Source organism: Neoarius graeffei, chromosome 8 (genome assembly GCF_027579695.1).
Source record: "Neoarius graeffei isolate fNeoGra1 chromosome 8, fNeoGra1.pri, whole genome shotgun sequence".
Classification (NCBI taxonomy): Eukaryota; Metazoa; Chordata; class Actinopteri; order Siluriformes; family Ariidae; genus Neoarius; species Neoarius graeffei.
Window position 1 is genome coordinate 13,360,236 of NC_083576.1, and position 12,798 is coordinate 13,373,033.

The following is a 12,798-nucleotide window of genomic DNA, read 5'->3' on the forward strand; positions in this document are numbered from 1 at the left end:
ATTACAACTTCAAGAAATATGTGAGCGCAAGGGTAAGCTCGACCATGTTAAACACACACATTCCATGCATTTATGCAAATTTGTTGTCAAAACCTTGCTGCTTAGATGATAACCACAGTTAATACACTTTTACTTTTGTACTTTTGTTTTATTACCAGAGTGTTTGTTTATCAGGCTCTCTGAATTAGCATGACGTAAAGTTTGACAGCATGTTTATAGTCCGCATGTTCGTCCTTTTCGTTCAAAGGTCCATTATCATGCTGTACTGTATGTCACTCCTCCATATCCTGTCATGCATGTCCTGTTTTTTTGAGCATGCATATAATAATCTCAAGCATGTTACTGTCGAAATGACCGTAAAGGCATAAAAATGGATGTGTGCCTGTGATCAGGCAAAAAGACCAAGCAAAGTTTTCCCAGAATTCCATTCACCAGAAGAGCGTCATGGAAAATACACCAGATAGAACGATGTATACTTTCAGTTATTTAGTAATTAATAATTATTCACTGAAGGTGAAGTGAATATCGGTGAAGAATAACTGAGATGAAGTTGAGGTTATGATTCACGGATATTCACCGAGCCTGAGGTGGATAATAGTTTTAGTATAAATACGCAGGTGATTTATTATTTAAAAAAAATTATTTCATACTTCAAAAGTGGCATGCAAATATGATAAAGGCACAGCGCAGACTTGCCACTTGTCTCCGCCGAGTCACAAAATAATGATTTGTTTTGAAATCGATCAAATAAATCACAATTCCACCTTACCTTTGAATAGTTTTAGACCAAACTTCGTAGCATCTTTAGTGCTTTTAGGAACAGCATTTTCTTTCATCATTTGTGATTCTTCCTGACTTGCGGTGACGAAGCGATTGGCCGCCATTTTGCCGAGCCGCTCCAGGTGATTATCGAAAAATAGTCCAAATTTCTCGACCAATTGGCGCAATTTCCTGTAATCACCTGCGTATTTATACTATTTCTCGATAATCACCTCGAGAAACTCGGTAAAATGGCGTCCAATCGCTTCATCACCGTAAGTCAGGAAGAATCACAAATGATGAAACAAAATGCTATTCCTAAAAGCACTAAAGATGCTATGAAGTTTGGTGGAGTTTCAATGGCTCACATGATGTCAGAGAGAGCCAACGACTCAGATCACCCTAACGACTCTCTAGGCCAGTGTTTCCCAGCCTTTCTTGAGCCACAGCACATATTTTACATTCGAAAAATCCCATGACACACCACCAAACAAAAATGTCACAAAGTATGTATCATGAAATACAATGATCATCTAGTCTCAACTTACTCACAATTTACTTACTCAGTGTGAAACCTGGGCCTGTTTAGTGGAACACAAAGCTGATATACTCGCAGGAATTGAAGAAAGACACACACGAAGATCTTCAACAGCTCTGAGTCACTCTCCTTTTTTAGTTTTTATAGCAGTCATGCTTGAAAAGCCCAGCTCGCATAGATAGGTTGTGGAAAATCACCTTTTTTGCATTCTTCTGACCTCTACTCATACTAGGGCCTTCATCTGGGTCAGAATTTTCTCCAGGACCCAGTTTTGATTGTGTACTTTTTCTTTTCAAATATTTATCCATCGCTATCACCGTTGTCACACCCGAAGCATTATTAATTCTATTGTTTGAATGGCAACAGGTAGATACACAGGTTAATTAGCTACCTGCTGCCGTCTATTGGAAGAGTATTTAATTGTTCTGTCTGTCACTATACGTCGCTGGCATAGACGAACGAAGACAAATTATTTGCAGTAAATAAATAATTTTCAGAACAATTAAGTGAAATTGGATAATTTCCCATGGTACGCCTGATGATCTCTCACAGCACACTAATGTGTCGCGGCACAGTGGTTGGGAATCACTGCTCTAGGCTGCTAACATCATTCACACCTGGCCTCCAGTGACCCCAACACCTACAGCATGACTGAGAGTGTCAACGACCCACGTGACCTCAACGACTCTCCTTAAGTTTGCTTTTGGTCCACTAGAGGATAAATAGATGACTTGCAACCACGTGATCAAAATGTGCTATACGTCATGATGGTGGATATACAAAGCAACTAGGACGGCAGCCTCTGAAAGCGTGTCTGTAAACAGTGCTGAATTTTCTCAGTATTACCACGATTTGAACAATCGAGCGAAGATTCGATACAAAGAGAAGATATATGGGTCCGTCTCAGAAACTGGTCTCTCATTTGGGACATTATGGTCAAAAAATAAATTTTCTACTTTTTTTTTTTTTTTGCATTTACCTAACACTCAATGTTTCTTTTGTCATGTTTAATAAGAATAAAGATAGTATCTTGCTTTATCCCCTGTGGACAATTTTTTTTTTATTACAATTCAAATGCTTTTGTAAAATTGATTTCCATATAAAATAACGACATCATGAAGAATTAAAGCCCCTCCTTCACAGATGAGTGAAAATATTGAATAAATTTCCTCTTTTTGATTGCTTGGGTTAAAAATGGCAAGTTATGATGACTGAATTGATTATTCACTTAAATATGAATATGATGATACATTTCGGGTATTTAATATGGCGAAATAGGACACAATGGAAAAATCAAGAACACACCGGAAAGATGAGAATAACAGCGCTGGTAAAAGAACCGGCTGAAGAACAGCGCTGGTAAAAGAACCGGCTGAAGGTCGCGCGGGTCTCTGCTGCGGTGCGCGAGCAACAGGACATCACTACCGCACCGGACGGAGCGCGAGGCGGGAGTGGGGCAAAATGACTGGCCGTAGATTCTATCAAAAGTTTGATCTAAATTGACCATGGTTGCAAAATATTGGCCAACAATACGCAAACACTACGAAATATGAAAGTAAGATGAAAAAGACACATTCTATTGCCTTATACTGCAAGACTAAAACAAAATAAAACTGTCAAAACTCACCTTTTCAGTGATAACGTCCGAACAGATCACCCGCGTAACAGAGAGGCCGCAAATGGAAGCACGATCAACTCCTAACTGTTGGAGTGGAAAATTCCATTCGACACATGCAAATTGTTAATGCGTGTCCTTCCCCGCACACAAATAACACGCTACGGTAAAAAATAGACCACAACTCATTTTATAGCTCAGAAATTCATACAAGACCAGCTACCATCGTAACATATTCTGTAAGAAACATATTCTATACCGAACTTTCAGCTTTCATTTTAAAAAACAAAATCGCAGATTTATAACTAAATGTTTATATGGCGTAGTGATTTTAAGTTACTACTTTTGGTGAGGTAGTGACCTCGACCCTGAGGCTTTCCGTTTAGATCAAAACACACGATCGTATTGGTTTGGGGTCTGCGGAAAATGGAGTTACGACGGTGATCAAATATTTTGCATGATGTTTTATTACGGTTATGATTATTCTGTGAGCGCACCAATCCTTAGGTGGATAAAGTTACAACTTAAAATACAATTAGTGATAACTGTAGACTTTTCAGTGGACTCCAACCTTTTTAAGGGAATGCGATGTAGTCAACCGTTTATCATGTCCCAGATCAAGCCGCCATTTTTCCACAAATTTGCAGAATTTTTGCCAAATTCTGAATAGAGTATTCACATCAAAGATTTAGTTTTATCTGTATTATTTCTTTCATCATTTTATTTCAAATTAAAACCAACATCACCATTCAAAACCGTATAGTTTATTGACTGTGAGTATATTTAGTGGGGTACCCCCACAGTGCCCAGTTTCTGAAACAGACCCAGATATGTGTGGTTTTGACCCATATTATTTTAAAAAGTTAGACTTTTCTGAAGATAAGACGCTTCTATTGACCATCACGTACCCAGATATCGCGTTCTATCTGGTTTAGCTGCCGAAGAATCAAGTCCGACCTCGGATGAAACATAGCCCATGTTCTGAGTGGGTGCCCAGTCTGGATTGTTTCTATCGTATAATTTTGCTGGCGCTCCTAGAAGCGAAATGGTAATACACATGTTAAAATTATAACAACGCCCGAGTGAACCACGACAAGAGAACGTTCATTTTATACAAAATTCTAGCAACTCGAAATAAAATTCTTCCATGATATTATCGAGAAAGCTTTTGAATCTCACCTGAGATAAAATGATGGCTGCAAACGCGAGCTGTCTTGGTTTTAGCCTCTGTTAGATCAGCCCTGCCGATGTTGTTCAGCCGTGCTCGTCTCTTCTCCGTACTAAGTCTCAGAGTTTCCTCGCCCTCTTTCCGAATCACGGGCGGAATTCTAAAAAATCGGAACGTGCCACGGTCACAAGTACTGTTGTGAACACAACCATATACAGCACAAAGATATGGCAGAGCTAAAAGAACGCTTAACGCAGTGGAAAAACAAAGAGAGTTGTGCACGGCACGCGTGACCTATGTTTTGTATGGAATGTCGCTTGACTCCGCATTTGTATCTCCACCAACATGGCCGACATCTGGGTTTCTATTTTTGCTTTTTTTTTTTTTTAGATTTTTTCGCCTTTATTGGATAGGACAGTGTAGAGACAGGACAGGAAATGAGTGGGAGAGAGAGACGGGGAGGGATCGGGAAATGACCTCGGGTCGGAATCGAACCCGGGTCCCCGGATTTATGGTATGGCGCCTTAGCCACCTGAGCCACGACACCCCTATTTTTGCTTTGACGTCACTTAAAAATCAAGGATACCTGGAACTCCCCACTAATCAGGCAGAACTGAAGAAGCCTTTCGGATGAAAAGCGAAACGTCTTCAAGAAGTTCAAACAAGTCCAGTTCCCTTCTTTAACACCTACGGTTTACGATGACCTGGATGACTGAGAACCTTCATAGACATACGAAGTTTGGTCTAAAACTATTCAAAGGTAAGGTGGGATTGCGATTTATTTTATCGATTTCAAAACAAAGGATTTCACGTGACTCGGTGTAGACAAGTCTGCACCGCACCATTATTACATTTGCATGCAGCTTTTGAAGATTGAAATATTATATTACATTACAGGGATTTAGCAGACACTCTTATCCAGAGCGATGTACAACATACCCGGGGGAGCAGGTGGGGGTTAGGTGCCTTGCTCAAGGGCACTTCAGCCATTTCTGCTGGTCTAGGGAATTGAACCGACAACCTTTTGGTCCCAAAGATGCTTATGTAACCATTAGGCCACGGTTTCCCCAGAAACTAATTATTTTTTAATACAGTTTTTAAAATAATCACCTGTGTATTTATATTAAAACAATTATCTGCCTCGGAGCTCAGTGAATAATAACCTCAACTTTGTCTCAGTTATTATTCACCGATATTCACTTCACCTTCGGCGAATAATTGTTAATTAGTCCGGAATTTCTTGACCAATCGGCATAATTTTCTATAATCAGCCGTGTAATTTATACTCAAATACATTATAAACAGTGATTAGTAAATACTCAATTCTGATTGGTCAGAATGTGTTGATTAATTTTCTATATCAGCATTTCTGACAAGTATCGCCGGCTATAACGAATCACGTTTGCATTAATGCATGTCAGAGGTGGACAGTAACGAAGTACATTTAATTGAGTACTGTACTTAAGTACACTTTTTGAGTATCTGTACTTTACTTGAGTATTATTATTTTTTTTTTTAGAAACTTATGACTTTAACTTCACTACATTTGAAAGGCAAATATCGTACTTTTCACTCCACTACATTTCTATCAAGGTCCTCATTACTGTGAAGCAGCTTTGAAAGTGGATGTTTTTTCTTTTCTTTTCTAAAACGTGATGGTTTTTTCGCAGGTGACACTGAGACAGCCGATCAGTAATCACTAGGGTCACGTCACATCCATAGACTATAAAATCAAGTTCAAAGATTTCTCAGCAGCATTATTTAACACGATCAGTTGATGGCAGAATGGAACGAGGCGGTTCTTCTGGAGAATGCACACACACTCATGGCCAGACCTAGAACCCATGTTTCAGTTTTCTGAAAGGGTTAAAAATTCGTTTCGTTTGAAATGTTTGCTTTGTTTGCCGAAAACAAACCACATCACGGCCTACAAAAACTCGCCGCCCAACCTGCGGAAGCATATTGAGGTATATAAACGTTTTATTCCAAGAGAAAGCTTGCAACGAAGTTTTAGATCTTGCAATAACGTTGCAAATGTAGCTATGCAGTCTGGTTAGTCAAATGACTTTCTATGGATTTGCCCGCCAAGTTGCCATCGCCTTGTCCACGGCTAACGTTAACACATAGCTAGTTAACCTGGACACTCTTAGTTAGCATGTAAAAACGGAGTTACGCTAACATGAATAACGCTAACTTATCTGAAGTCCTTTCAGAAATGTGTTTGAGCATAATCTTGCCAAATAAACGGAATGTAGAAATCTTTCTTTTCTAGTAGCGTTAGCTACCCAATATGATTTCGAGTTTGAAAAAGTTTGCTAGCATGTCAGGTGGCGCTTGACTGACTAGCTACCGTAGCTTAACGTTAAACCACCATGATGGCACAGCATGCGTTCATTTTCTGAATTCACATTTCTGTCTTTGGTAACGTCATTAGGTTTGTAAGCGTTGTGGCAATAATACAGTGATGCGTTGATGGAAAATGTACTTTTAATACTTAAGTATTTTTAAAAACGAGTACTTTAACTTAAGTAAAAAATTGACTGGACAACTTTCACTTGTATCTGAGTAACATTTGACCAGCGGGATGTGTATTTTGACTTACGTAATGAAGTTGGGTACTTTGTCCACCTCTGATGCATGTGTTCTAATACGTTATCATTTCGATAGTAACCATAAATTTGCAAGGACTTGCATGGCAGAAGCTCCACATAATCTCAGCCTAATAATAAACAGGTTCAAAGTTGTGTTACTTCGCAAAGAAAATGTTTGTCTTATTGATTCCAAGAGAAAGTATGAAAGGAAATGACCATTTAAAAGCCGCTATAATGAAAGATTTAAGATTTGCGATACTCCTCCATAACATTAAATGCACTGTAAGTATACGCGGATAAAAACGAAATGCCGTTTATAGGAAAATCATCAACAGTAGGGAAGTAATTGTGACACCACTTTACCACTCCACTCCACTGTTGATTATTTTTCTATAACAGCATGCGCCACAGTGTTTTATTCCACGGTGATTTATTTTTTTTAAATGATCGAAATGTACAAATTTGATATGCACACATTTCTGCACGATGCTTGTTTGTTGAAACTGATTTTATTGAAGTATATTGTTGAAATGCCTTTCATTTTTAATGCTGCCTTCTTAATTAGTACAACACTGGCATCAGTATATGATTGTTATTTGGTCGTGTAATCACTCCTGTCCCACTCGGATGCTTAGTGTCGGATTAATTAATGACATTTCTGTGTTTCCTTAAAGAGCACGCTGAACCAGAGCATCAGGTTTCTGGAGATGACCGCCTCAGATCTACCAGTAAGTGATCCGGTCAAAAGTTTGGACACGCCTCCTAATTCAGTGTTGTTTCTTTATTTTTATGAATTAAAAGTCACTTCATGTCTTAAAGTAATGATGAATGTCGTTTCTCTTTATTTAGTCGAGCGGTTCTTGACATAATATGGATTACTACAGTTGTGGTGTTGAATAGGGCTATTTATTGTATCTATATTTATTATTTACTATTTACTGTTTGATCTCAAACGCATTAAGAAGGCAAGAAACTCGTCCATTAATTAACTTTTGACGAGGCACGCCTGTTATTTGAAAAGCACTCCAGGTAACTACCTCATGAAGTTGGTTAAGATAATGCCAATAGTGTACAAAGCATCGTCAAGATAAACGCTGGATACTTTGAAGAATCTAAAATATCGAGGGTTTTTATCCCCCGCTGGCCACAAGGCCCAAAGGGGGATTGTGTCATGGCAAAGTCCGTCTGTCTGTCCGTCCATCCCGGAAAAGGTTCTCACCTTCTGAAATCAACTCCTCTTACAATTTTTGGAGGAATTCCATGAAACTTGGCAAAAGGCTTTGTTATAGGACAGTAATACGTATATTGTATGGAATCAATTTTGTGCCAAAATGTTCATACAATACTTTTGAAATATCAAACAAAAACGACAAATCAAAATACAAAAAAACAAAAAAAGTCAATTTTTTTAGACTGGCAAACAAATTATTCGTGTAATCGTGCAAAATATCAGTCTATTACTCTTCAGAAACCTTTTATTTTTGTTCCGTGTCTTTCTCAGTTTTGTTTGACGTAATTTATTTTGGTTGCGATTCCAGCTCTCTCGTTTGCGCTCCCTGACTTTTTGCTTGCAGTTTTGGCACAAACTTGACGTGTGGGTGGGCTGTCCAGGAATGCATTCCCATTGGCTAACTTGTGTTTGACTGACAGCTGCGCTCAGCCATTTCCTACTTGGATTCTGGCGGACTGTTTGACGAGTGACCGATCCATTGACGGTACACAAGGATCGAGTGGACTTCAGTGGCGACTATGATACTGAATTTACACTTTGTTGAATTAATTCAATATCATAGTCACCACTGAAGTCCAGTCGATCCTTGTTTACCGTCAATGGATCGGTCACTCGTCAAACAGTGACCGCAACAGCTTCCGGGGAAATGGCTGAGTGTAGCTGTCAGTCAAACGCAAGTTAGCCAATGGGAATGCATTCCTGGACAGCCCACCCACACAGGAAGTTTGTGCCAAAACTGCAAGCAAAAAGTCAGGGAGCGCAAACGAGAAAGCTGGAATCGCGACCAAAATAAATTACGTCAAACAAAACTGAGAAAGACGCGGAACAAAAATAAAAGGTTTCTGAAGAGTAATAGACTGATATTTTGCACGATTACACGAATAATTTGTTTGCCAGTCTAAAAAAATTGACACTTTTTTCTTTTTTTGTATTTTGATTTGTCGTTTTTGTTTGATATTTCAAAAGTATTGTATGAACATTGTGGCACAAAATTGATTCCATAATATTGCAATATATTGTAGCGGGGGATATTGTGCTCTCAGAGCACTCGTTTTTTTTTTTTTTGTTAACGTTTACTACATAATCCCATTTATTCTATCCATGTTCACTGGATATGAGCAATCACGCGCCCTGATTGGCTACTCTACTACTAAGCTATCGGCTCATATACCGTGAGTAGAGAAAAACAAAATGGCAGAACGTGTTGCTGAACCAACCGAGGATGAAATAAAAACTCGACTCGAAAACAAAACCCCCAAAAAAAGCAACAAAATATGGAATAAAAGTATTTAATCGTAAGAACGTACCTTTTATTTTTCCAGAATTATTATTATTGTAGCATTTTCCACAAATTACTCCTGTCATTTCGCCAGTTTGTTGACATTCTAAGCAGAAATGATTTTGTCGGACGTTTTGTAGAAAGTTTTCATTCATCAACTTTGCAAAAAATGAAAATAAAAATGCTCCGTTTCTCAAAATCCACTGAATGTGGATAGAATAAAACAGTTATTCCACTCGTACATGGCTTATAGACAGCTCGGAGCTACGTGCCTCGTCGGCTATCAGCTCATGTACGACCAGATTTCGTGGAATAGCTGTTAAATATGTTCTATACGTTATTTCATACTTTTCATGTCTTCAGTATTGTTCTGTAAAAAACAGTCCAAATACAGAAATGAATGAGTAAGGGTGTGCAAACTTTTGACTTGTATTGTATATTGTAGTTTTATGTCTCATTTTATTTTGGTAAGGTTTTAATATGTGATTGCGATTTTTATGATTTAACTCCCGACATTTTATTTTTCAGAACAAAGTGTCGGAAATAATTCAGGCCGTCGATGCGGCGCAGTATCTCATCTCGCATAACGCAACTTCGACTGTCAATCAGGTGACACAGCGAGCCGTTTTCCCCGTAACTGCTGTTAAGGAAGTGTTAGTGATCTTATTAATTAATGATTCGATTCTCTGGGTCATTTACAGGAAAGTGAGAAATACAAGCAGACCATCATTGGCTACTTCAAACTGTATATCGATTGGATCAAGACATCAGTGAGTGTTGTGGTGAAGTTAGAGATGTGTGATGTGTTTGTATTGTAATAATGTTAAAATGTTCATCCTTTTTTTTTTTCTTTTTTCCTCATCCATTCTTTCTTATAGCTATTGATGGAAGTGGCCACATGCAAACCTGTTAGTAACATCGTGGACACTGCAGAGATTCTGGCCTGCGGATTATTCTTCGATTCGATGGTGAGAGAAAATATAAGATGTAAATCAAAAACAAATCACTTGATTTACTTTACTGTAAATGAACGTAAACGTCTGTAAATTTCTAGACTATTTGTCATTTACAGGCTTTACTAACATATACAGTCGTGTTCAAAAGAACAGCAGTGTGTTTAAAAACGTGAGTAAAGCTCAAAATCCTTATAATAGTTTTTATTTCCATGCATTGGGAACACTGCACATTATATTCTACATCAAAACATGAAGAAAAATGTATCAATGTTTTAATTACTTTACAGAAAATGAAGAAAAATGAATTTTGGGCTGTTCAAAAAAAAGCAGTGTCTGCATTTTTCATTACAAACTCCAAATATTGACTGTATAAACTGAAAAAATCTTTAGGATTTAGCATTCCTGTGAATCACTAAACTAATATTTAGTTGTATGACCACGGTTTCTGAGAACTGCTTCACATCTGTGTTGCATGGAGTCGACCAACTTCTGGCACCTGTGAGCAGGTATTCCAGCCCAGGATGATTTGACAGCATTCCACAATTCCTCTGCATTTTTTGGTTTTGCCTCAGAAACAGCATTTTTGATGTCACCCCACAAGTTTTCTATCGGATTAAGGTCCGGGGATTGGGCTGGCCACTCCATAACTTTCATTTTGTTGGTCTTGAACCCTGATGCTGCTCGCTTACTGGTGTGTTTGGGGTCGTTGTCTTGTTGAAACACCCATTTCAAGGGCATTTCCTCTTCAGCATAAGGCAACATGACCTCCTCAAGTATTTTGATATATGCAAACTGATCCATGATCCCTGGTACGCGATAAATACGCCCGACACCATAGTAAGAGAAACATCCTCATATCATGATGCTTGCACCACCATGCTTCACTGTCTTCAGAGTGTACTGTGGCTTGAATTCACTGTCTGGGGGTCGTCTGAAAAACTGTCTGCAGCCCTTGGACCCAAAAAGAACAATCTTACTTTCATCAGTCCACAAAATGTTTCTCCATTTCTCTTTAGGCCAGTCAATGTGTTCTTTGGCAAATTGTATCCTCTTCAGCACGTCTTTTTTTTAACAGTGGAACTTTGCAGGGGCTTCTTGCCGATAGATTAGCTTCACACAGGCGTCTTCTATTTGTCACAGTACTCACAGGTAACTTCAGACTTAGGGCTGGGCGATAAAATGATAACGATACATATCGCGATAGACACATACTTGATATCAATAGAAAATGCGTTCAATAGAACATTTCGATAGAATGTTTTTTTTTTTCAAGAAACAAGCGTTAGCCAGAGCCCTCTCTGGTTTAGGTCCGCTTTCAATCAACTGTTGTTGTGAAGCAAGCTTGGTTGCATGAGCAAAGGCACTCGTCCTCTGGTGCCTAGCAACGCATAGGGAGTGACACGCTGATAGCCAATCATGTAACAGTATCGCGTTTGGTTGCGCCATCTCGTTGTCTCGTGGTCGTGTTTATTTTTTTTCCAGAAACAGCGTGGCAAAGAAAAGAAAGATGAGTGCCGGAACGAGCAAGGAAATTGTAGATAAAGTCAGTAAGGTCAGATGTTACAGATGTAAAGTCGTAAATCTACCTCAGTTTTACTTTAATTTCTTCTATGTTTACAAAACACTATTTTTATTTTATTAAACCTTCAATGAAAATATACTTGAATAGTTTAAGAATAGTCTAAGTCTACCTCAGTTTCACTCAATTTCTTTTATGTTTATAAAGCACTGCATATTTTTATTTATGTTTTTAAATGTTATTCACCAGAGGGTGAACTTTTTTTGCACTAAACTTGCAGTAAAAAATAAAAAATATGACAGTCCTTCTCACATAGCAGGTTTTGCTATGTTTACATTTAACACTTTGCTCATGTTTTTATAACACTTGAGTTTTTTAAGCACTTTATTATTGATAATTGCTCAGTTTTTGTTGTGATCGTAACATTGAACATGCGTGTTGACATTCCTTGCTTATTGGCTGTCAGAGGAAGTTTAAGTTTAAAATAAATGTTTGAATTTAGTATTGTTCCCTCCTGGTCCTTATTTTAAATAGGTCATAAAATGTTTCAATAATTATCGATATCGACCAATATGAAACACTTATATCGTGATACAGATTTCAGCCATATCGCCCAGCCCTATTCAGACTGTCTTTGATCACCCTGGAGCTGATCATTGGCTGAGTCTTTGCCATTCTGGCTATTCTTCGATCCATTCGAATGGTAGTCTTCTGTTTTCTTCCACGTCTCTCTGGTTTTGCTGTCCATTTTAAAGCATTGGAGATCATTTTAGCCCAGCAGCCTATCATTTTCTGCACTTCTTTATGCGTTTTCCCCTCTCCAATCAGCGTTTTAATCAAAACACGCTGTTCTTCTGAACAATGTCTGGAACGACCCATTTTTCTCAGGTTTTCAGAGAGAAATGGATGTACAACATGTGCTGGCTTCATCCTTAAATTAGGGCCACCTGACTGACATCTGTTTTTTCACAGAACGAATGATCTCACTAATTAAACTCCACTCTGCTATTATTCTGAACGCGTCCCTTTCACTTAATTATTCGATTACACAGACTCAGGAGCATGCATATCATGAATGTTGGGTCTGTTGGTTTTCTACGACTTTACTACACCTACTGGTAAATTATTTGCCATGTAGTAAT

The 12,798-nt window shown here is 38.4% G+C and overlaps 1 protein-coding gene across 5 annotated transcripts in view; it reads left to right on the plus strand.

Annotated features, from left to right (window-relative positions):
• prom1a (prominin 1a) overlaps positions 1–12,798 on the plus strand; it is a 191,928-nt gene that overhangs the window by 153,111 nt on the left and 26,019 nt on the right. For all 5 annotated transcript variants that reach the window (XM_060926840.1, XM_060926841.1, XM_060926842.1 and 2 more), the window contains 4 exons: positions 7,346–7,399; positions 9,710–9,790; positions 9,883–9,951; positions 10,060–10,149. In XM_060926840.1, coding sequence (XP_060782823.1) covers positions 7,346–7,399; positions 9,710–9,790; positions 9,883–9,951; positions 10,060–10,149 — 294 coding nt within the window. The remainder of the gene's footprint in view (positions 1–7,345; positions 7,400–9,709; positions 9,791–9,882; positions 9,952–10,059; positions 10,150–12,798) is intronic.